General features: G+C 41.1%; 1 protein-coding gene across 5 annotated transcripts in view; it reads left to right on the top strand.

Annotated features, from left to right (window-relative positions):
• The window catches only part of ENTPD1 (ectonucleoside triphosphate diphosphohydrolase 1), a 162,805-nt gene that overhangs the window by 114,957 nt on the left and 21,576 nt on the right, over positions 1 to 26,272 (top strand). For 4 of the 5 annotated variants that reach the window (XR_001821559.2, XM_037734709.1, XM_037734710.1 and 1 more), the window contains 6 exons: positions 703 to 830; positions 17,619 to 17,736; positions 19,980 to 20,130; positions 22,060 to 22,219; positions 22,923 to 23,162; positions 24,751 to 25,011. Coding sequence is in view for 4 of the 5 variants with exons in the window: in XM_037734709.1 (XP_037590637.1) it covers positions 703 to 830; positions 17,619 to 17,736; positions 19,980 to 20,130; positions 22,060 to 22,219; positions 22,923 to 23,162; positions 24,751 to 25,011 (1,058 nt within the window). In the remaining variant the exon portion in view is untranslated. Of the gene's footprint in view, positions 1 to 702; positions 831 to 14,333; positions 14,401 to 17,618; positions 17,737 to 19,979; positions 20,131 to 22,059; positions 22,220 to 22,922; positions 23,163 to 24,750; positions 25,012 to 26,272 lie in introns of those variants that run through there. The other variant, XM_037734711.1, reaches the window with a different exon arrangement.

Raw genomic sequence — 26,272 nt, 5'->3', positions numbered from 1 at the left:
TTTCACCATGTTTACCAGGATGGTCTCAATCTCTTGACCTCGTGATCCACCCGCCTCGGCCTCCCAAAGTGCTGGGATTACAGGCTTGAGCCACCACACCCGGCCTATTGGAGCTTTTTAAATGTCCCATGACAGAATGAGACTAAGGTCAAAATAGATAAGATAATATGAATTATGATCCAAAATGTTCAAGACTCCTCAGCCTCTATGCCATTACCAATTGCTGACTATATAAGGGTGGTTTAAATGCAAGAGGTATGTCAAGCCAGGAAATGTCATGGAATAGTGGGATTTGTTGTTTGATGATACATTCTTAATACTTTTTAACATCTTAAACATTTTATAGTAGATTTCAAAAATGAGGCGGGCTAGCCTTGTGTTTTTTTTGTTTTTGTTTTTTATTTGTTACTTGTACCTTGATAGATCAGGGCTCTTCTCACTCTTCATTCCATATCTGATCACTGACTTAGTTTTGTCCTTGCCACAGCCACTAACTCGGTCTTGGCCTTTGCCAAAGTACAAACAAGTCCTTTTGTTCTTGAAATTTCCCAATTACTTTGTAAGTGTTTCACTGATAAAAAGATTGGCTTCTAATCTGTCTCTGATGTCCCCAGGTAGCCATTACAAGACTAGACAGAAAGGGGAAGAAAATCAGTGTTTTTGATTTCTTGTTGATATTTTCTCTTCTCCTTTTGGTTTTAGAGTCTAACGTGAAGACATTTTGCTCCAAGAATATCCTAGTCATCCTTGGCTTCGCCTCTATCATAGCTGTGATAGCTTTGCTTGCTGTAGGGCTGACTCAGAACAAAGCATTGCCAGAAAATGTTAAGGTAAGTCAAATATGTGTGTGTGTTTGTGTGTATGTGTATGTAAGAAGGGATCTGGGTGGGACGGGGGAGGAGGGGTAAGGTATATAGAGCATGGGGGAGGAGTTGAGGTTCTAACAGCCCAGGAACAAGTCCATTTTCACTGGATTAGGCAAGTAAAATGGAAATGGGTGCTCAAGTAAAATGGAAATGGGTGCTCATTCTAGAAGAGAAAATGCCTTGAATCAGTTAGTGGTGGGAAGATAATTGCCTTTATGATTGTTTAGCAAAAACTCATTAAATTGATACTCTGACAGATATGAATGCTTTACTCACCTCATCCAGCTCTGTGTAATACTATGCCAGGATTCTATATTCTAGTATATTTCTACTTCTTCATCATGGGTGGATCACAGTACTGCACTCTGTTCTTTTTACTTCATTATTATCACTATCACCAAAACAATAGTGTATAAAGCACTTTGAAAGTCAGAGATTGTGGAGAAGACATGTTATCTCCAGATAAAGAATCAAAAAAATCAATAAAAGCAAATCAGAAAACATATACATGTATCGAGTATAGTCATTTGAAATGAATTCATGGATAGGCAGATTTCTTGTGAAATCTCTACATTTGAACAACTAGTTAATATTATTAAAAATCATTAGGATCATTAATGTATTTCTGTTTTTTTTTCCAGTTCATCAAAGTAAAATTTCAGACATGAGTATCTCACAAGTACTTTATAATATGGTCATTATTTAATCAGTTAATTAAAAACTATGTGGTAAACCAAACTTTATATTGTAAATATACCATTTTAAACTTTCACTGAAATTATAGTAAACAAATATGCAAGGGCCCAGATGATACCAATATGTTAATAGGCATGTATGTACATGTGGGCAGTAATATATCCAGAAGTTAACTTGACCGTGGAGGCCTGGGAATACATGTGTAGAAGTATATTCTCTTGTATTTGAAGATGTTGAACTGGGAGCCTGGAGGGATGGTTATATATACCAGGCCCTGGCGCCTAGTGATGGAGTGAGACTCTGTCTCAAAAAAAAAATATATATATATATATATATATATACCAGGCCTCTGAAACTTTTGCCATCCACCCAAATCACTGTATAGAAGCAGCGTGGGTGTCACACTGGCATCTTTTTGTCAAGTTCAACCCAGTGGGGCTGTGTACAGCAGCCCCTTTGTCAAGACAGAAGGCTGATACTATCCCATTGTGAAGGGTCGATTGCCTTTTAATGTTGAGTGATGTTGTTTCCTTGGCAAAACTTCACTCACAGTTGAAGCCTTATGACATCTTGGTTCCATTATTTGTTTACCAGCTCCAAAAATACATGATTGCCTTCTTAATTTGACCTTTTTGTATGTTCAGTATTGCATCATTGGAGAGGGGAATGCCTAGGAGGCAAAATCCATGACAAACTTGAATTATGTTCCCAAAAATATGTGTGGTCATGGACAACCTTCCCTCATTCACGGTGGTCTCCTTCAAGTCTGTTGTGCTTCTGCATTGTTATATGGGCCTGGCAAAATGGAACAAGGTCTTTGGCCTTCTTTAAATAAAAGGTAGTAGTATTGAAGAGCAATCATTGGCATCTGAAGTGAATCTTTTTAATAATATCACTGATTTATTTTATACAAAGATAATTTTATTTATGCAAAGTAGCCATTTGTTGAGGTTATACAATAATTTTAGTAAGATTCCTGGCATATATTGGGGGCAAAATATTTCAGGAACTTGTATTCTGGTGATGACTGTCCCATTTGATAGCCACTAGCCACATGCAGCTCTTTACAGTTGTCAATTAAATTAAATAAAATTAAAGATTCTGCCCCTCTGTTGCACTAGCCACATTTCAAGTGCTCAATAGCCACACATGGTTGGCTGATGGCTACTGAATTGGACAACACAGGTAAAGAATATTTCCATTGCTGCAGAAAGTTCTATCGGACATTGCCACTTTAAAGCATACTCTTTAATGATAACTCTGAAATCATTCAAAACTAAGTTTAATGAATAAGATATATGATAAGACATTTTATAAAATCTACAATCAGAAACAAAAAAACTTTTTTTCTTGCGTGATCTGTAAACTAAACTAGTTCAGGATCATCCCAAATATGATGGGCTACTAAACTGTTTTAAGTAGTTTATTGAAATAAATATATTTGCTTCTAAAAATGGCCATTTAAAAGATAATACTTGTTTGGATATTTGTACTGATACATGTGTTTTAAGAATACACAATGACATGACTTTATGACCATACCTCATTCAGCAGTTCTTCATTGATTTTTCATAAAATTATGCATTGAAAATTATTTATTGCACTCCAGCCTGGGTGACAAGGTAAGACTCTGTCTCAAAAAAAAGTAAAATAAAAAATATTCATTGTCTGTGTTAGGCACTGGGCTATACAATTGGGAAGCCAGTATACAGATATGACTGAGCTTACCATCTGGGGCAGCAAACATATTTAGTAACACATGTTAATTATAATTGTGATAAATTGCCACCAAATGAAAGTTTTGGGGCCAGGTAAATTCTTCCCTGAAAAAAAAAAATGACATTAACAATAATATCCAAAAAATGATTGGAAGTTAGCTGAGAAAGAGATAGGTAAAAAATATTCCAGGCAGGGCTAGGCGCAGTGGATCATGCCTGTAATCCCAGCACTTGGGGAGGCCAAGGTGGGTGGATCGCCTGAGCTCAGGAGTTCAAAACCACCCTGGACAACATGGCAAAACACTGACTCTACTAAAATACAAAAAAATTAGCTGGGTGTGGTGGCGCGTACCTGTAATACCAGCTTCTCATGAGGCTGAGGAAATTTGGAATTGCTTGAGCCCTGGGGGCAGAGGTTGCAGTGAGCCAAAATTGTGCCACTGCACTCCAGCTTGGGCTACAGAGTGAGACTCCATCTCAAAAAAAAGAAAAAAAAAGAGTATTCCAGGCAGAAGGAAAGTAGGTATAAGAATTCTGAAACAGGAAGGAGTTGGACATCTCCTAGAAACTAGTTGGAGTGCAGGAGTGGGCCACATGTTACATAAAGATGGGGAAGTAGGTGGTACAGGCAGGGTCCTGCAAGACAGGTTGAGGATTTCAGTTTTAATCCTCAGAGCAGTGGGAAGCTAGTTATGTGATCAGATTAGTTTTTGCAAAGATCACTCTGATTTCAACGAATTAGAGGGGGATGAGATGTAGGAGGATACCCGTAAGAGGCTACAACAAAAATTTGGAAGGAGGGGGAGGTTTTGGGTTCTGTTTTTGAAGAATTGTTTTGAGTGTTGGAAAGCCAAGGGGAAATGTCAAGAAAGCAGTTGGATAATCAGCTCTGGACCTTTCTTTTCTGAGCAGATGTGTACTGCCGTGCTCAATAGAAAAATAATGCAAGCCAAATTTTAAATTTTCAAAGGGCCACATTTTAAAAAGCAGAAGAAAAGAGGTGAAATTAACTTTAATAACATATTTTATGTAGCCCAATGCATCCAAAATATTATTTCAACATTTCATGAAAATAAAGAGTTGTTGGCTGGGCAGGGTGGCTCATGCCTGTAATTCCAGCACTTTGGGAGGCTGAGGCAGGCAGATCACGAGGTCAGGAATTCAAGACCAGCCTGGCCAACATAGTGAAACCCATGTTTACTAAAAAAAAAAAGAAAAGCCAGGCATGGTGGCGGGTGCCTGTAGTCTCAGCTACTTGGGAGGCTGAGGCAGGAGAATCACCCGAACCCAGGAGGTGGAGGTTGCAGTGAGCCAAGACCATGCCATTGCATTCCAGCCTGGGCAACACAGCGAGACTGTCTCAAAAAAAAAAAAAAATTGTTAATGAGATATATTACATTCTTTTTTCATATTATCTTCAAATTTTAACTTACAGCATATCTGAATTCCAACTAGTCACATTTCAAGTGCTCAATTGCCAGGTTTGTTACTCTGTTAGATAGTACAGGCCTAGATTAAACGTATGTCTCTAATGGCACCGATTGACTGAAGCCTTAGAAATGGAAGAGGTCATCTAGGAAGGGTGTGTAAAGTGAGAAGAGGGTCAAGGTCCAACTCCTGAGAAGCTCTGTCATTTAAAGCAGGGTCCCCATTCCCCAGGCCACAGACCAGAACAGCATGAGGTAAGCAGCAGGTGAGTGAGCAAAACTTCATCTGTATTTACAGTTGCTCCCCATCGCCTGCATTACTGCCTGAGCTCCATCTCCAGTCAGATCAGTGTCAGCATTAGATTCTCATAGGAGAGTGAACCCTATTGCAAACTGCACACATGTGGGATCTGGATTGCGTGCTCCTTGTGGGAATCTAATGCCAAATGATCTTTCAGTGTCTCCTGTCACCCCCAGATGGGACTGTCTAGTTGCAGGAAAACAAGCTCAAGGCTCCTATTTATTCTACATTATGGTGAGTTGTATAATTATTTCATCATATATTACAGTGCAATAATAATAGAAATAAAGTGTAAATGTAATACACTCAAATCATCCCGAAACCACTGCTCCCTCCTCACCACCCCTTGGTCTGTGGAAAAATTGTCCTCCAAGAAACTGGTCCTTGGTGCCAAAAAAGTTGGGGACTACTAATTTAAAGGGTGAATAGGGAAGGAATTCCTCCTAAAGCATAATGATAACATTATGTAGTGCTTTGCAATTATAAATCATTTCCACATGCATTTCCATTGTTTTTTCCCATGAGTGCTGTGAAGAATGGAAGGTTATCCCCATTTTATACATAACAAAATCAAAACCTTAGATGTTCTCTAACCGAAGGCAGAGGTGGAGTTAAAACTAGAATTCCAGTTTTCTGATCCGAAGACTGATATTTTCATTTGTCTTAGTGAGTTTTTCCAAACAACACATCCTATTAACAGAAATTGCATGCAGGATGTTTATTTTGGGAAGTGATTCCAAGGAAACAAAGAGGGAAAGCTACCCCAAGAGAGAGTTAGGAACAAATTACCACATTGGGCAACTGAGGCTTGATCCTCCCAGGGACCCCCTGAAGAGCTGTGGAGAGTGAACTTTAGAATTGTCTGCCCTAGGGATTTATCCCCTGGTTCTTATCACCTGTTGGTCAAGGGTTGCTCCCATCTGGTGTTAAGTCCCTGTCACTTCCATGTTTGCACGTGTGTCACAGGGGCCATGTGGGTACCATAGGTGATGACCTAGGCAGCAGGAGAGAAGCTCCTGAGCAGAAATAGAGAGATAAGGAGATACTGCTGGGGCTGGAGTAAAAAGTTGGCCAAGATGTGAAATGGACACAGGAGGTATCTGAAGTATCATTGCACCTCCTGCTTTTTGTGGAGGTGAGGGTTCTTTGTACAAATAATTTCAATAGAGATATAGTCATACAGAGATAGGTAGACAGTGCTATGAAAGCCCAGAGAAAGAAGCCATCAATTGTGCCTGATTACATGGAGACTTCCCAGAGAAGCTGGCCTTGGAGCTGAATCTTAAGTGCTATGACTTGAATGTTTGATTCCTCCAAAACTCATGTTGAAACTTAATCCCCAGTGTAATAATATTAAGAGGCAGGGCCTTTAGGAGGTGGTGGTGGGTCATGAGAGCTCTGACCTCATGAATGGATTAATTCATTCATGGATAATTGATGAATTATCACAGGATGGGTTACTTATCATTAGAGTAGGTCTGTACTAAAAGCTAGTGTGTCTCTCAGTATGCCCCCTTTGCCATATGATGCCCTGTGCCACCTTGGGACTCTGCAGAGAGTCCCCACCAGCAAGAAGGCCCTCATGAGATGTTGCCTCTTGACCTTGGACTTCATAGCCTCCAGAACTGTAAGAAATAAATTTATTTTTAAAATAAATTACCCAGTCTCAAGTATTCCGTGATAGGAACAGAGAATGGACTAAGACAAATGCTAAGGAGTTTTCCAGAAGGTGGTGTAGGATGACATGTTCCAGACAAAGATCATATCGTGTGTTGAAGAGTGACAGCTTGTAATCATGAGCAATCCGCTGGAGAATCAGCAGCTTAGTATTGCTAGAATGTTGAATACGGGGGAAGCAGGAAGGAGTGGTGGAAGATGAGGTCCAAATCTGAGCTTAGTATTTCTGGCTTAAAAGTGGTCATCTCATCCATTAAACTGCAGTGGTGTTCAAACTTGGCTCCATATTAGAAGCACCTGGGGATTTTTAAAAAAAATATGGCTGGGCCCCATTCCAGGTCAATTAAATCATCTTTGGCAGTGAAAGCCCAGGGACCAATAGGTTTTAAAAGCTTTCATGTGATTCCAATGAGCAGTTTTGATTGAGGACCACTTCTTTGAAGGGTTTCATGCAAGGAAGTGAACCAAGATTTGTGTTCCCAAGATTCCTTTTGGCTGGAGAGTAGATTAGAGGAGGAGAGACCAGTTAGGATGCTCCTGCCATGGTCTAGGCAAGCAGGTAAGGCCAGAATTAAGGCACTGTCTGTGGCATGAGGGGAGGGGATAATGTGAAAGACACTTGGGTTGACCAGATCTTCATGATCAAATTCCTTAAAGGACCTTTTAAGATTAAGATGGAACAGGTACCTTGGGACAGTAAATGCTGAGGGAAAGCTCTGAATGCTTCTGTTTAAAGAGGATGGTGGCCACAAGTCTCTCTTGGTGCAACTTCATACATGGAAAGACTTTCACCTGTCCCTGTACTCATTTCCTTGGATTTGTCATCCCTGTCCTCTTGCAGGCATCATTATTCTGCCTGCCCAGAGTACAACACAACATGGGCCATGGACTTACACTGCCTTGGGTTTGAATCTTAGCTCTGCTTTTTTTTTTTTTTGAGACAGTTTTGCTGTGTCCCAGGCGCCAGGCTGGAATACAGTGGCATGATCTCAGCTCACTGCAGCCTCCGCCTCCCGGGTTCAAGCAATTCTCCTGCATCAGCCTCCTGAGTAGCTGGGACTACAGGTGTGTGTCACCACGCTCAGCTATTTTTGTATTTTAGTAGAGACGGAGTTTCACTATGTTGGCTGGGATGGTCTTGATCTCTTGACCTCATGATCTACCCTCCTCAGCCTCCCAAAGTGCTGAGATTACAGGCGCATCCCAGCACTTTGCCACCGCGCCCGGCCAGCTATGCTCTTAGAGTCACAGGACTTAACCTCTCTAAGCCTTAGTTTCTCTACTTGTATGATGGAGCTGATGATTCTTCTATTGTAAGATTACTGTGAGAATTCAGTGGGATAAAGTACATGCAAATGAGTGCAGAGCAGGAGGCCAGGCCCACTGCAGACACTCAGTGATTGATAACTCATGTCTTATCATTTTTGCAGCTTGCCTGCCTTAGTGACAAATTGACAGTTATCTTTATTTTATTCCCACTATTCCCCATCTAACTTGCCCTTGTCTAGCCCAGTTCAGGTTAGCCCACCTGTGCCGATGATCCAGTCTTGTCATCTTCCTGCCTGACCTAGTTTGGGTTCAGCCTTGCTGGGGAGGTGGTGGCTTCATGCTTGGGCCACATGTGGCATAACACAGCAAGAACTCTTTATTGTTCTGATATGTTTACTTGACCAGCTACCTACCCAGTTATAAGCACATTGAAGACAGGGACTGGATTTGTCTTTGTGTGCATTTTATTTATTCATTGACTCCATTAATTCATTTAACAAATAGCCATTGAACATCAACTCTATTATAGGCCCTGGTATTTATCAGTGAGCAAGATGGGCAAAGTTATTATACCCTTGTTGAACTTATAGTCTAGTGAGGGAGATAACTGTTAATCATATAATAATAAAATAAATGTTAAGTTACAGCCAGCACAGCATCTGATTTGGATAGTTGCTCTATAGAAGTTTGCTGACTCTGAATAGAGTAAGCACCTTGAACAGATAAAACTGCTCCCTCCTTGTATGTGAAGAGTCCAGGACCAGCCTGGTAGCCATGCAGCGTCAGTGTGGGAAGCAGACCTCTGCCTCAGTGTTCTCTAGAGAGCTTGCTTCCCCGCTCTTACCCTCAGAGTTTTCTCAGTTTGAACCTTCAGAGTACAGGGCCTTAGAAGCTACATGTGTTAGCAGGCATCCTGGGGCATTCTTATGCTACTGAAGTCTATGAACCACAGCCTATTAGACAGAATGAGAACTTAAAAAAAAAAAAAAAGCCTTAATGAACTTAAGAGTCATTAGCTGTACCGAAGACTTCCCCTGGGAAAGCACCTTTGTTCTGGTGGGCCAAGGTAGGGAGGTAGCTTTGACGTCTGCTTAGTTCCCCACTTACTTGCCTACTCATCACTGAACAGTGGCAATTAGTGGTTGTCGGATATTCCTTTTAGCACAAACGTTCCACATGTTGGCACATACTGAGGCTCTGTCACACAAGCACTAGACTGACCCAATACCAAACAACTAGCCTTCATCAAACGCTGCCTCTTCTGTGAATGCAGGCTCAGGGACCAGTCCACTTTGATTTTAATACCAGATATGCTACTTTCTAGCTGAGACTTTGGGCAAAAAAAATTCTCTATGCCTACCCTTATATGTAAAATCAAGTTAGTAACAGTACCTACTGAGGTGACAGTTGTGAAGATTAAATGGAATAATACAAGTAATTTAATTATCAGAGTTATCGGCACATCAGAGGTCCTCAATGGAGACTACCTGCTTTAATGAAGAGATGTCCTAGGGAAGGCCCTTAGCTATTAGTGTATTATGGTCACGGAACCAGCACTCTGTAGGATTTCCAACTACTGGCAAAGGGTAATGATCTTTCCTCATGCATCTGCTTTTTCAAAACAAACAAAAGTTCTGTTCTTAGATAAGCATTTGTGATTTTTTTTTTTTTTTTAACAGAGACTTTGGAAAGATTTGCTCTGACTTCCAACCTCAAATACTCTTGGAAAATATATGTATTATTTTTACTCTATTGGATTTTAATGTGTGTTTTAAAAAACAACATCTGGAGCTAGATGATGGTTGCACAACAATGTGAATATCCTTAATAGCACAAACCTGCACTTAAAAATGGTTACAATGGTATGTTATGTATGTTTTACAGCAATTAAACAATAAGACAATAAGAGATCTGTAGTTTGTATTAAAGATGTAGTAATTCTAATTAAAGAAAAACGAAAGGAAGAAAATGGTCTCTAAATGTTTATAGGCCCTGGTAGCATCTCTGTAGCTAATCTGGTTTGTTTATACAGTACTGGAGTCTTATTCAAAATTATAAGCTTTGTTTATAAACCCAGGCTCACTGAGACAGACTGATGAGTCTGCTGAAGTTACCATTAAAGCTACAGGAACTTTTAAGAAAGTTATTGAAGGCCTGTTGTGTCTGAATAGACCATGAGAAATTAACGATCACACCGTTGCCTGTGTTACCAGATGTCTTAGTTTGTTTTGTGTGGCTATAACAGAATATGGCAAACTTGGTAATTTATTAACATAAAGAACAGAAATTAATTTTCTCACAGTTCTGGAGGCCAAGAAGCCCAAGATCAAGGTGCTGGCAGGCGACTTCCAAGATGATGCCCTGAACTCTGCATCCTCCGGAGGGAGGAGTGCTGTTCTTCACATGGCAGAAGAGTAGGAGATAGCAAACTCCCCAAACTCCATTTAATTGTGGCATTAATTCATTTAAGAAGGCAAAGTACTTGAATACCTAAATACTTCCCACTAGGGCCCGCCTCCTGATGCTGATGCATTGGTGATGAAGTTTTCAACACAGAGTTTTGGAGGGGAAAACACTCAAACCATAGCATCTGTCTTATGGGCTTTTGGGAGGAGGTATAGGACAACTCCAATGGTGCTGTTTATATCAGACAATGAATATTAACCTCTTTTGGGACTGGAAGGAATTTAGGAACCATCCAGTTCCAACCCCCCTCATTCATCCATTTGATTTAGTAATTATGTGTTGAATTCTTTCTCTGTGCCTAATGTATATTAAGATATGCCACTGTGGATGCTGTATATACTGGGGTAAACAAAGTATACCTGCCCTCATGTAGCTTACAATCTAATAGGAAAGACATTAATAAAATAGCTGCATAAATATATAATTATGCCTCATGTGGCCAGTACTGTCTTTAGAGGGAAAATACAGGCATTCTAATCAGGAGGGTAGGATCTAAACTGAGGAGGTCAGAGAAGGCTGAGATGTCAAGTGAAGGGCTTTCTGGCTAAAGGCCTGGAGCAGAAGCCATGTATGGGCAACTGTAAGCAGGCCAGTTCCACCAGGGGTGTTTTCTGAATGAGCAGACGGTTAAATATTCTACTTCTGTAGAGCCAGGAAGCAGGCTGTCTGATGCTCTAGTTTCTCTTTCTTTCTGCTTCTAAAGAGACTTACCCAGAAGCCTGGAACTATGACATTTGTGTAGGTAGAATTGTCTCCATCCTAAGGAGAAATCTGCCCACTTCTATGTGGCCTCCAGTCTCAGCAAGCTCAGGGTCTATTGCACCTACATTTCCAGGTCTTCACCAAGGCCCCTGCATTGGTGTTTCCATAAACCAAGCAAGGTCACTTCTACTGTTCCTCTTTCTGGACCATCGCTTCTATTCATGCAACCTAGCTCATAAAGATCAGTCATGATCACTAAAATCATGTGCATGATTAAAAGCTACCTTAGAACAAAACTGTATGCACAGTAAAATTATAACTATATAAAAATAATATACATGTAAATTTTTAAAAATTTATTTTTAGATTCATGGGGCACATGTGCAGATTTATTATATGGGTATATTGTGTGATGTTGAGGTTTGGGCTTCTAATGATCCTGTCACCCAAGTAGTGAACATAGAACCTCATAGGTAGTTTCTCAAACTTTGCCCTCCTCCTCCCACCCTCTTTTGAAATCGCCAGTGTTTATTGTTCCTGTCTTTGTGTTCATGTGACCCCAATGTTTAGCTTCCACTTATAAAAATATGCAGTATTTGGTTTTCTGTTCCTGTGTTAATTTGCTTAGGGTAATGGCCTCCAGCTGCATTCATGTTGCTGCAAAGGACATGACTTTATTCTTTTATATGGCTGCATAGTATTCCATGGTACATATGTACCACATTTCACTGATGGACACCTGGGTTGATTTTGTGTTTTTGCTATTATGAATAATGTGATAAATACATAAAGTGCAGGTATCTTTTTGGTAGAATTTGGTTTCCTTTGGGTATATGCCTAGTAATGGGATTGCGGGGTCAAACAGTGATTTTACTTTTAGTTCTTTGAGAAACCCCAACCTGAATAGATTGCATTCCCACTAACAGTGTGTAAACATTCCCTTTTATCCACAATCTTGCCAGCGTCTGTTATTTTCTGACTTCTTAATAGTCATTCTGACTGGTATGAGATGGTATCTCATTGTGGTTTTAATGTTCATCTCTCTGACGACTATAGTGATGATGAGCATTTTTTCAAAAGTATATTGGCCATTTACTTATATATCTCCTTTTGAGAAGTGGTCTGTTGTCTTTGGCTCACTTTTTAATGGGTTTATTTATTTTCCTGTTGAGTTCCTTATAGACTCTGAATATTAGTCCTTTGTTGGATACACAGTTGGAAAATATTTTCTCCCATTCTGTAGGTTGCATGTTTACTCTGTCAGTGGTTTCTTTTGCTGTGCAGAAGCTCTTTAGTTTAATTAGGTCCCAATTGTCAATTTTTGTTTTCATTGCATTTGCTTTTGAGGACTTAGTCATAAATTCTTTACTGAGGCCAATGTCTGGGAGGGGATTTCCTACGTTTTCTTTTTTCTTTTGAGACAGAGTTTCACTCATGTTACCCAGGTTGGAGTGCAATGGCGCGATCTTGGCTCACCGCAACCTCCGCCTCCTGGGTTCAGGCAATTCTCCTGTCTCAGCCTCCTGAGTAGCTGGGATTACAGGCACGCACCACCATGCCCAGCTAATTTTTTGTATTTTTAGTAGAGACGGGGTTTCACCATGTTGACCAGGATGGTCTCGATCTCTTGACCTCGTGATCCACCCGCCTCGGCCTCCCAAAGTGCTGGGATTACAGGCGTGAGCCACCGCGCCCGGCCCTTCCTACGTTTTCTTTTATGACTTTTTGTTTGTTTGTTTAAGAGACGAGGTCTCGATATGTTGCCCAAGCTGGAGTGCAGTGGCTATTCACAGGTGCGATCTCACTACTGATCAGCAGGGGAGTTTTGACTTGCGCCGTTTCCGACCTGGGCCGGTTCCCCGCTCCTTAGGCAACCTGGTGGTCCCCCGCTCCCGGGAGGTCACCATATTGATGCCGAACTTAGTGCGGACACCCGATCTGCATAGCACATTACAGCCCAGAACTCCTGGGCTCAAGCAATCCTCCCACCTTCAGCCTCCCAAGTAGCTGGGACTACAAGCATGCGCCACCGCACCCAGCTTTTATGACTTTTACAGTTTGAGGGTCTTACTGATATGTTTTTAATCCACCTTGAGTTGATTTTTGTATATGGTGAGAATGCAGGGCTCTTTATTCTTCTGCATATGGTTAGCCGGTTTTCCCACCACCATTTATTAAATAGGGAGTCATTTTCCCATTTTTTATTTTTGTCAGCTTTGTCAAAGATCAGTTGGTTGTAAGTGTATGGCTTTATTTCAGGGTTTCTATTCTGTTTCTCTGGTCTATGTGTCTATTTCTGTACCAGTACCATGCTGTTTTCGTTATTGTAGCCCTGCAGTATAAAGTTAGCTTATGTGATGCCTCTGGCATTATTCTTTCTGCTTAGGATTGCCTTGGCTATTTGAGTTTTTTTGGGTCTGTATGAATTTTAGAATAGTTTTTTTTTTTTTTTAATTCTATGATTTCTTTGGGCAATACTATGCATTCAAAAAACACTTGGAAGGAAATAAAAATAACAGCGATATCTAAATGGTAGAATCTTAAAACATCTTTTTTTCTTTTTTACTTTATTTTGTAAATGATTTATTTAAGAAAGTTTTAGTACTTTTTTTTTTTGAGACAGAGTCTTGCTCTGTCACCAGGCTGGAGTGCAGTGGCACAATCTCAGCTCACTGCAACCTCTGCCTTCCAGATTCAAGTAATTCTCCTGCCTCAGCCTCCCGAGTGGCTGAGACTACAGGTGCACACCACCACACCCAGTTAATTTTTATATTTTTAGTAGAGACAGGGTTTCACCATGTTAGCTAGGATGGTCTTGATCTCTTGCTTTGTGATCCGCCTGCCTTAGCCTCCCAAAGTGCTGGAATTGCAGGCGTGAGCCACCGTGCCTGGCCTAGTACTCTTAAAATAGAAAATAATAATGAAATAATCATAAGGGAGTGTCAGTTCTCTTCCTTACCACCCAAACCTTGCTGTTTTCTTTAAAGGATATGCTCAGAGGGACTTTTGGAAATATTTTAAATATGAACTACAGAGAAATACTGGGTTTCTCCACTGCCAGACTTTGAGGGATTGAAAAACGCTGGTGTGGTAGAAAAAGAACAAAACGTTGTGGCTACCTGGGCTCTGATGGATATTGTAACAAAGAAAGGCAAATTCCCCAAATGCTCAAACTGAACTTTCACTCAAGCTTTCTCTGTCTCTCAAGCAGCAAGCAATGCCAGTTTTTTATTCTGCAAGCCATTTTAGAGGACACAATGTTTGGCACCGTTGCACAGGTTAGTGTTCTAGTGTACTGTGTACACAAGATGAAATGTCCTCAATTTCTGCGTTAAAATATGCTTTACTCCCTTCTCAAACGCTTGTCAAATGAAATGTAGTAAAAGCTTTTGTTTCTCCACTACCTCACTGTGTTGGGCCTTAGAGAAACAAGCTGACAGAAGCAAGCCTTGTTCTTTGGCTCTATGGGAGAATGACTTTCATATCAACAACGTTAGAATAAAATGTCCTGATCTCAGATAAAGTCTGCTTGCTGCTTCTACTTTGCCAGCTTTTGTCATATGCTGCTGTGGTTGGAACATTTTCTGGCAAGAAGAAATCAGGGAGCAACAGAATATTCTGCCAGGTAATCCCCGAGCCTCTTTCTCCACTCTGGGAGGTTTCTCATAGGTCCAGTGGCCCCAGACCTCAGTCAGTGTTCCTCTCTGCCCACAATGGTCACCACCTAAGCCATTTCTTGGATTCCTTTCACTGCAAGCCTAGCTGCAGAGGAGTCTGTCCAGCTTGCTTCCTTGCTGTGCCCAAAGCAAGCATACAGGCCCTTTTCTTTCTAAAAGCATAATGCTAATTGCTGGAGGGAAACCCCACTGTGTGTAACAAGGAAGAGAACACTGTGGAGGTTATGTAAGGTCAAGGATCCTCACAAGGTCTGCGTGGTGATACTCCCTGGTCTAGTGAAATGGAATAAGGTTTGACACTCAATAGACTCTACTTTTAGCTATTCCTAGTGGTCCAAGGAGGTCTCTTAAAACCTATTTCTTGTCTTCTTTTCTTCCCAGAGTCTCTTAGGTTCACAGCAGGTGATATATATACCCATTGCCACCTACATTTTCAGTTCTTTACTGGGGCCCCTGCATTGGCGTCTCCATGAACCAAACAAGGTCATTTCTACTGTTCCTCTTTCCAGACCACTGCTTCTGTTCATGCAACCTAGTGTATATATGTAGGAAGACACACACACGCAAAACAAAAACAAAAACAACAACAAAAAAACCCACGGCTAAATTAAGCAATTTTAAAGTAGCAGACCACACTTTGAGGTCCGTAGCTTAAATAAGCAGCCATGTGACAAAAGTAGTTGGCTCACATTTCAGAAGTGTCTCCTGCTTCTATTCCTTTTGCTTTCCCATTACTTCCCTCTATTTTCCTTCTCTCAGGATGATTAAAAAGCACATACGCCATCATGTTCTTCTCCCAAGCTCAGGGCAGATGTCATTAATCAATCATGGCATTTTTTAATCCCGAGTAAGCCTAGGGATATAACTGAAGATGACTATCAATTGATCAAAATGGGCATTGAGCAGTTTACTCCTGGGTAAAGACCCCAAAGAAATGAGAGCTTATTTCCACAAAATGAAATGCACAAAATGTTTCTGGTAGCTATATTTCCAGTAGCCCCAAACTGGAAATAACCCGAATATGCATCAAGTTGAATGGATAAAAATATAGTATATCCATATAATGAAATACTCTGCAGCTATGGAAAAAGATGAACTACTTATACACACAGTTTGAGTGCACCTTACATAATGTAAAGTGAAAGAAGTTAGACATGAAGGAGGCATACTATGTGAGTTCATGCACTGCAGTTCAAAAACAGGCAGAATTCATACATGGTGGCAGAAGTCAAGACAGTGGAACTGACTGAGGGTGAAACTGAGGGAGCACCGGAAAGCCTTATGAGGGCTAGAATGTGTTCTGTATCTTGATCTGGGTTGTGGTTATATGGATGTGCATATATGCAAAAATTTATTGAGGTGCATACCTAATATGTGCACACTTTACTGTAGCTACCCTCATTTAATGTCCTTAAAAGGGGCCCTGGCTGGCGTGATGGCTCACGCCTGTAATCCCAGCACTCTGGGAGGCCGAGGCAGGCAGATTATGAGGTCAAGAGATCGAGACCATCCTGGCCAACGTGGTGAAACCCCATTTCTACTGAAAATACAAAAATTAGCTAGGCGTGGTGGTGCATGCCTGTAATATCAGCTACTCGGGAAGCCGAGGCAGAAGAATCGCTTGAAACTTGGGAGGCGGAGGTTGCAGTGAGCTGAGATTGTGCCACTGTACTCCAGCCTGGTGACAGAGCGAGACGCCATCTCAAAAAAACGTTGTGGGGGGGACACCAATTTGAAAACTATTGCCCGGTCCTCGCTTCTATGTCTCTGTGTATAAGGTCTTGAGTGTGACTTTGATTCAAGTCCAGGCTCTGTCACCCATCAGCTGTGTATCTTGAGTAAATACTGAACCTCTTTGTACTTTAGTTTCTCACCTATATAGGAGGGATAAAAATAGTACATGCTTTATAGCATTGTTTTGAGAGTTAAGTTGGATAATTCATATAGGTTGCTTTATACGATAACTGCCTGGTACATTTAGTACACTCGTGAAATATAACATGGCGACTTTGTTCTGTCGTCTGACCATCTAGTTCTTCCTCATGCTGTCTTCTATCCTCCTCTGCCGACTTTCTTCCCTTTTTTCTTTTCATCTCTCCCTACTTGTAAAGCCAAAACGTGAAATTTAAGTACCTGTCTTTTAAAATAAATACAATTTTAGTTATATTCATAATTTAAAAGTGAGTACATTTAGTGTTTTTTATACCTCTCTTTAAAACAAATTCTGCATTTATTGAACTAAAAATTAGAGGTATTTATTATGTCTTACTGGCACCCAATGGAGTAACTCAGTGGTTCCCAAACTTATCTGCACATTAGATTCATATGGGACCTTATAAAAATTCCAAACCCCAGGCCACATACCAGATCAATAAGATCACAATATCTGGATCTAGGACACAAGCATCAGTAGCTGTTGAAGCTTTCCAGGTGATTCCAATCCGATACCAATGTGTAGACAACTTTGGGGACTATAGATTAATGGCTTTTTGTTCCTTCCATAGTGTGTTAGCTTCAGCAGGTGGTTCTGAATCTTGGCTGCGCAGTAGAATCACCTAAGAAGCTTCTAAAAAATACTTGGGCCCTGTTCTGCATAAGGTCTGAATATTTCTAACGTGCAACCCGCATGAAGAGCCCCGTTCTAGCAGGGTTGGTGTCCTGGTAGATCCTGCGATTGGAGTGACTCCAGCGCCACCCCCTCAGTGCTCCTCTCAAATACTTTCTCCTCATGTTTTAGAAAATTCCAGTCCTTTCTCTTGCGAGCCAAATATGGAGATGAGTGATGTGATACTGATGTTTTTGTTCTGTTTTGCTTTCAGTATGGGATTGTGCTGGATGCAGGTTCTTCTCACACAAATTTATACATCTATAAGTGGCCAGCAGAAAAGGAGAATGACACAGGGGTGGTGCATCAAGTAGATGAATGCAGGGTTAAAGGTAAGAGGAAGACCAAGGGAAGGGGAGGCTGACAGTGGGGCATGAGAACATGGGAGGTGTATGGCCAGCAGAACACAAGAGGAAAAGGAGCCCCAAGCATAGGACGCCAAGTGAAGAACACAGTGCAGCTGCTATTGCTATGTTATCGTGAAAATTATATTGAAATGAGTCCTTAATGATCAAACCCTAAGAATAAACACATGTAAATACAATTCATAGTAGCTCCCATCAACAGAACACATCTACACGCTATGTAGTTAGTACCGAACATGTGTTACTTCAGTTCACCCTTATCATCTCCCTTTGAGGTATGTATTGTTATCTAATTTTTCTTAAAATGAGGGCACTGAGGTTGAGAGAGGTTATACTACTTGTTTGTTACTGAAGCTACTAAGTGACGGAGCTGTGGTTCGAACCAAATTCTGCCCAACTTCAAATCTACATCTTAGCCAGTGCTTCTCAAATTTGAAACTGCATGAGCTTGTTAAAAACACAGATGATGGGCCCCATCCCCTAGAGTTTCTGAGTCAGCAGGTCTGGGATAAAACCTGAGAATTTGTATTTCTAAGAAGTTCCTAGGTGATGCCAATCCTGCTGGTTCGGAGATTTATTGCTCTCTTAATTTTTGTGCTCTGATCTATAGCGTGGAAGAAAATTTTCAAAGCATTCAGCCTCTGTGTACGCAGGAAAGACCAAATTACAGATTCTTAGGGCTGGGAAAAGGAACTTACGGATCATTTAAATTTTGTTTCACAGAGGAGGAAACAAAAACCTGGAGGATTAGTGCCTTGCAAGTAGCAACAGAATTGGGACAAGAATCTAGGTCTCCTAATTACACTCTAGGCTTCCTGCTACTCTGAACTGCTGCATTATATATCAATAATTTTTTTAAGGTCATAATATAAGTTAGAATTGTGACATTCAGCTCTTTCACTCCCTTTATCCAGGACCCCACCATGCACTATTGCACCACAATCTCTTGACTTATATCTCTCTTAGCCTTTTGAGCTGGAAACCCACTGTTTATTTTTAGTCAGAGTGATAACCTATATCCTAGAAGATAACTGATTTTTAGTTTGATAGTCCGTGGAATCCACTAATTTTCATAGTTTGTCAAGAAAGTAGTAGAGAGGAGATATTTCCAATAGAGCAAATCATTCTACCTTGCACTCCAATATCCTGAGACTTTGGCCCCATCAATACTGACACAGTACTTCTAGCCTCTCTTAAAGCCCAAAGTTCTCATTTTATTGGCTTTTATTTAACCCACTGCCTTCCATTTTTACAAGTTATTTTAATTTTTACGCCAGCAGATGTCTTTCTTCTGAGACACATCCCATGAGCGTTTGGCCTATCAAATGCCGGATTTTTGCTGCTCAAAAGAGAGAGTTCTCTAGTTAATCAAATATTTAACACCAGATTTTCTGAAGCGAAACGATTAGCTCGTAAATTACAGCTGATTTTCTCATGGTTAAGAAATCAGGCTGTCTGAAAACCTATGAATGATCTTGATAACTTGTTTTTAAATTATCTTTAAAGGAAATACTCTGCTATGAAGCACTGATAATGTAGACATTTATCTTAATGTGACATGAAAGTGCTGCTAACTTCAAAAAGCTTAAGGAAACTTGGCTCCAATCCCCCATAGCAACAGTCAGTTTTGCTCTAAAACTGGAAAAACAGTTTTGCTAGGGAGGCAGGATATCAGAGGGGAAAGGTCATTGAGGAGACATAGATTCTATTCCTCTTTCTTGTAACAGGAAGCAAGTCCAGCTCAGAAATCTTAGGGTGCTGGCCAGGATCACATAGCTAGTTAGTAGCAGCTTCCATCTTTTCAGTAAAAGCCAATTTGTCTGCTGCTTAATTTTTATTCTAAGTGTCATCTTTAGGTCTTTTAGGAACTAGTGTTATTAATTACAATGTTGTGGAAGAAATATCAAAAAGCAGCTAATAGAGTAGCAATAAGATCCCCATTAAAGTCTGAGACTGTTACGCAGTTTGAATATGAAATTGCACCATCCAGTGGCAAAATTATTGAACACTGGACAGACTCAACTTGAAGTTTGGAAATTAAATCCTATCAAGGCTAGGTCCAGTGAGTTACCCTTTAAGTACGGTAACATAATGTATAATACATCAGGAAATTGTTTTCTTATTTTTCTTCAAAACACCATATTTTGATCTATTGCCAAGTTATGTTTTGTATTTTTTTTAAAAAGATTATCTTCTACATCTTTTCTTAGGTCCTGGAATCTCAAAATATGTTCAGAAAGTAAATGAAATTGGCATGTACCTGACTGAATGCATGGAAAAAGCTAGGAAAGTGATTCCAAAGTCCCAGCACCAAGAGACACCCGTTTACCTGGGAGCCACAGCAGGCATGCGGTTGCTCAGGTATATTAGGAGTATCTAGAGTTAGACTTGGCAGTGAAAGAGCCTCTGAAGTTATGGGAGAGGGCCACACTCCCTGATACCCCAAACTCTACACACCGAAGTCCATACTGACGAAAGAAAATTTGAGTCAGTGAATACAACTTCCAAATTCTTAGTATATATAGAAGTGATATTAAGTATGTTAAAAAAAAAAAAAAAGCCCTTGTGCATCTCCCTATGGGGAATTCAAGTGGGATGGGGCATGGGGAGAGAAAGACTGGGCCTGCATACTCTGGGGTTTGGGGCTACAGGTTTAACTATTCAATATCTGGGAGAAGGAAGATAAGAGGAGACTCATAGACATCACAGGTCATAAATAATCACAATTGCACATCTTTGTATCACTTGATACCTGTGTGAATTATTTGTTCACTTGTTCATTTATTCATTCAGCATGTATTGAGTGCCTGCTCTATGCAGAATATGAAAACTCTCAACCCTCAAAGAAATCAGTTGCAATACAGGCTGATCAATGTTTTAATAGAGGAGTGCTCAGAGCTGCTATGGGAGCACATTTGGCCCTGCCCAAGGTGAGAGGAGGTCAGGAAGACTTAGAGGAAGGGATGCATGAACTGAATCATGAAAAATGAGTTGGTGGATTGGGGGAGGGCTTTATCAGCAGAGCAGACAGCCTGCATTCAGTAACTGATGTTTATTCAGCACCTATTATATGTCAGGCACTGTTCTAAGTACTGGGGATATAACAATGAACAGGACAAAGTCTCTGACTTCATGCAGCTTGTGTTCTACTGGATGTGCAAAGGCAAGGAAGTGTGAGAGACCAGGGCAGATTCAGAGGACTGTAAGTAGTTCTCCATAGATAGAAGATACGGTGTGTAGTGTAAAATAATAATGATAATAATAATAGCAGCTCATATTTATTGAGCCCATCCTGTTCTTAAGCACCCATCATAACAACTCTATAAATTATTATTAACCAGATAAGGAAGCTGTGGCTTACAAATGTTAAGTAACTCACCCAAGGTCACACACCTGAGAAGTGGTGGAGCTGGGATTCTGAGTGGGATTCTGAAAAGGCAGGGTCCAGGTCACAAAATGCCCTATGGGCCATGCTAGGAAGTTTGGAGTTTATCTTAGAGATAGCAGGAAGCCATTAAAGGATGCTACACAGCTGGTGACACTGGTAGAGAAGATGGATTGGCCGGGGGAAAAAGCTGGGGATAAAAGGAAGGCATTTAGTAGGTGTGGAGGCCATTTAGATGAGAGATTACAGGGGCCTAATGCCAGCTGGAAGGTAGCATCCTCCTGCTCAGAGACTCCCAGTGTTGCGTAGCCTAGATCTTGGAAGCAATTGCATCCCATTTTCATTAGGACAACCCTGGAAGATTCCTTCTTTAGGTCTCAAGGTCTCAAACAGACCCAAGAACGGACCTATAATAAGAGGAAGATTTTTCCCAGTCTGGTAGCAGAGGTTATTTGCCACCTGGTTCCTACTAAAATCCTAATTAAAAACCTGGAGCAGAGTCTGGCCATGTAACCAGCTGGGAGCCACCCATAATGGCTAATATAGCACACATCAGCTCCAGGTGTGGTCATCAAACTATACACAGCTATCACTACCACAGTAATTTTAAGAGCCTTTAATAACTTTTTGAGCCAGGGAACTTCAAAACAAAAATGGTATTTTAAGGAAAACCAACTTATGAAAGGATTTGAAGGATGTGGATTTGGAGAGAGACAAACAAAAGATTAATTCTGCCTTATCCGAAAGAAAGGTTCCTCTGACAGCCATGTGCGGAGATCCCCATCTCTCCATTTATTCCAGTGTATTATGGTTCACTTCTTAGTAGCACTGTGTGGATGCTGTAGCTGAAATGGGTAGTGACTTATTAAAACAAAAATGATAACCTCAGCTCTTCCTTTGTGCAGGATGGAAAGTGAAGAGTTGGCGGACAGGGTCCTGGGTATGGTAGAGAGGAGCCTCAGCAGCTACCCTTTTGACTTCCAGGGTGCCAGGATCATTACTGGCCAAGAGGAAGGTGCTTATGGCTGGATTACTATCAACTATCTGCTGGGCAAATTCAGTCAGGTGAATATCTCACAGCATCCATGAAGGTGGCTCCATGGAGGCCAATGTCATTGCTATCTCAGGCAGTACTTGGGTTGCTAGCCAGAATGAATGAATGATGGATAGATGGATGGATGGGTGAATGAATGAATGAATTTACCCTCACATTTGTAAGGGTCTCTTAAAAGACCTCCTATTATTAAGAGAATAAGGAGGGCATGTCTTTACCTTATGGAGGCATAAAGGAAATTAAGAATCTATCATTAAAAATTAGAATAGCTAACATTTGTCTACTGCTATGTGTCTTGTGCTGTGCTTAGCACTTTTCATGTTTTCTCTGATTTCATCCTTAGAACAACTGTATGAGGTACTACATCATCCCTATTTAGAGCCCTGTACTGATTCCTAGAGAGAGTAATTATTCTGCCCATGGCTGTACAGCTAATGAGCGACTGAGTGAGAATTTGAACTGGAATGTGTCTGGTCTCAGACCTCTTGTTTGTAAACACTAGTTACATTGCTTCTATGTCCAGCAGTCTAAGCTAGGGCTTTGAAGCCCCTCTTTTCTTGCTGATAATCTGCTGTACATCAGGAGCCTCTAGTGAGCTTTGCCTCACCTTTATGCCCCTGTTTCTTTGCCTTAGGAAATCCCTGACTCCAAGAAATAGCATGAAAAGCAGGGTGTCCAGGGACTTCTAGCACTGGTAACTGTACTGTCTTTCAGAAACCGAGGTGGCTCAGCATACTCCCATTTAAAACTGATAATCAGAAAACCTTTGGAGCTTTGGACCTTGGGGGAGCCTCTACACAAATCACTTTTGTACCCCAAAACCAGAATATTGAGTCCACAGATAATGCTCTCCAATTTCGCCTATACGGCAAGGACTACAATATCTACACACATAGCTTCTTGTGCTATGGGAAGGATCAGGCACTCTGGCAGAAACTGGCCAAGGACATTCAGGCAAGTATAACTCAATCCAGACCTGCTTTCCTCACATCTGCACCTCCAGCCCCCACATCCTGTTGTTTTCTCTTTCAAATTCAATAGTTTGTCTGAACTTAGTTATAGTACTTTCCAAACCCTTTTAGGCAGGATATTGAAATACATCTGGTCAACCCTTATAAATTGTTTCAACCAGACATCACCTCCCATGTTTGTTTACTGCATTATTTCCACGGACACAACTGAGAACTCTCAAGATATAATTTCTTACCCTCGTGGGGTTAATAATGAAAATTATGTGATAGAATATTGTTTGTTGGAGGGGGAATTCAATTTATAACCTCTTTTAGACCACTTTTTAAAGCTCCCTTTCCTAAAAAGTACAAAAAACAGAGTTGTTAGAAATGACCCGGAGAGGAGAAGAAAAAAAACCACTTCAGGTAAAACACAAAATGTATCAATTGACACTTCAAATCTTGTCCCCAGATACTTTCTGCATTTTGAAGACAAGAAAAGTTAAACATACTTTGGGAGGCCAAGGCAGGTGGATCACTTGAGATCACGAGTTCGAGACCAGCCTGGCCAACATGGTGAAACCCCATCTTTACTAAAAATACAAGAAAAAAAAATTAGCCAGGCATGGTGGCACAAACCTGTAATCCCAGCTACTTGGGAGGCTCAGGCAGGAGAATCACTTGAACCGGGAGGCGGAGGTTGCAGTGAGCTGAGATTGCACCACTGCACTCCAGCCTGGGCAACAGAGACTCCATCTAAAAAATAAATAAATAATGTTAAACATACTCAACATCATGTGAGTATACAGGCACACCCTGACAAGTAAACACAAAGCCAGGATGTCACATACAGCTGTTCCCTGTCTCCACAGAAAGGATAACCAGTTCTCTGCTCTCCTCCAAAGTACTCTCTCTGGTTTTCAAAACCATTATCAATAAGATGGTCCTGGGAGTAAGGGGTGCTGAGAGATGTCCACTGAGCCTTAAAGTTGCACTAAGTTTCTTATCCACAGCGGCCTCCTTCAGTAGGTTGTGGGTTAGAAATTATTTTTTATTTTTATTAGATAGGAGAATGTTTGAGGGAGGAAAAAAACCTTTTTTAAAGAAGTTTAAAAAATGATACTGTTGACTTGAATGATCTAAAAGCATCTGGGAGCTTCTGATTCTCTCCTTGGAGGGAGGGTTGATGCGTAATGATATCATTGTTATCATGTAGGCTTCTGGAGAACTACCCTCAGGCCCAAAATTTTGACAGTCTTGAGAGTTTCCTTTTGAATCTGCTCCTGACCTATATGATTAGGACCAAGCACTCAGGGGCATTTCAAACTAATGGCATTTCTGGGCCCAGTTTTAACTACATCAGCATTCTTTGAATAGCCAAATACATTTATATCTGATACCATTTCTGGTGCCTGTTCACAAGTCCATTTTTCATATTTATTCCCAAGGGTGAAAAAGGCAGGGCAGGACATGCTGATGTCAATGCCAAGTGGTGGGACATTATATAGTGCCTACATATTGATTAAGTCAGACTGTGCCTTTTGTATCCAAAGCATTCACACATGATGCTTTCAAGTGATTTTTCCATTCAGGTTGCAAGTAATGAAATTCTCAGGGACCCATGCTTTCATCCTGGATATAAGAAGGTAGTGAACGTGAGTGACCTTTACAAGACCCCATGCACCAAGACATTTGAGATGACTCTTCCATTCCAGCAGTTTGAAATCCAGGGTACTGGAAACTATCAACAATGCCATCAAAGCATCCTGGAGCTCTTCAACACCACTTACTGCCCTTACTCCCAGTGTGCCTTTAATGGGATTTTCTTGCCACCACTCCAGGGGGATTTTGGGGTAAGTTTGTGAAATGAGGTATAGGATGTCTTGTTTACGAGTTATAGAATATGTGCCTACAAAGGATTTAAATAATAGGATGTATTTTTCTTTCACATTATGTCTTGAGGTAGATGATTAGGGGTTGGTTCTTTAGCTCAACTACATCAGAACTTGGGATCAATTTTTCCACTATCTTGGTGATCTTTTCGCGCTACGGTATGTTACTGCTCCAAGCACCATATCACTAGGTCACTGCCTCCTTTTTGGGTCTGGGCAGCACCTTAAGACCAGATTTGTCTTCATTCTAGTCGACAATGGGAGCACTGCTTTTCCAGAATTGGGGAGGTCCCAAAGAGGTTAGCCCCAGCAGTGTGGGGAAACTAACTAGGGGGTTGTGCCCAGGGGATCTTGTGGGAGAAACCTCCTACAGCCACTGAATGGCCACTCTGATTTGTCATCTTTTTTGGTCAGTTCCCAGAGCAGAGTTCTCAGGGCTGGGGATGCTAAATCCGCCTCTCCCTTGTCTGTACCTGTCCCGAGGGATGTTTCTCCCTTCAGGATGTCATGATGCTTTCTGTGGGTTAAGACAAGGACAAGTTTCCTGCTAGGGAACCCAAGATGGTGGGGAAGCTGATTGTCCACCTTGATCTCACTTTTTCCAGTGTAGAAACTGTGAGTTGGGGAAAATTTTCCACAAGCTTGGTGCCAGGCAGAATGGGAGAAGAGGTGACATGGATTGGAAGTTTCATTCTCTTCCTGTCTATGTGGAGTTTTTTTTACTTCTTTGTGGCCCTGGAACTATCTTATCTTCGTATTTGATTTCTGGGATATTGCTGGTGATAATCTCAGTGCTGTGCATTTGCTTTTGGTTGTCTGTGGTTGGGGGGCATGAAGCCAGCTTGCTTCCATGCCACATTTTGGAATCAGACATCCAAGCATTATATTTTCTTTCACATGCAAAGCCAAAGCAGGAAAGATGTTTAGAGGTTTCCATTGCACACATCTCTGCACACACATTTTGCAGAAGTGCCAACTGACATCTTTTCAGATCCTGCTGACCAGAAGTTGGTGAAATACAGACTCTCAACCAATCTGTGATAAAGAGAAATGATGAAAATGGTTAGTTTAGACTAATTATTGTTTCTCTCTTGAGGAGTCTTTCCTGAGCATATTGCTTTCCGCTACTTGGGTAAAATCAGGATTTCATAAGCGAGGAAGAAGGGGGCTAGCTATGGGGTATGTACCGGTTAGAGTCTGCCATAGGTGGCCTCTCAAATGT

The sequence above is a fragment of the Cebus imitator genome, unplaced genomic scaffold (genome assembly GCF_001604975.1).
Source record: "Cebus imitator isolate Cc_AM_T3 unplaced genomic scaffold, Cebus_imitator-1.0 Scaffold656, whole genome shotgun sequence".
In the NCBI taxonomy this organism is placed as follows: domain Eukaryota; kingdom Metazoa; phylum Chordata; class Mammalia; order Primates; family Cebidae; genus Cebus; species Cebus imitator.
This window is presented reverse-complemented; position numbering and strand designations above follow the sequence as displayed.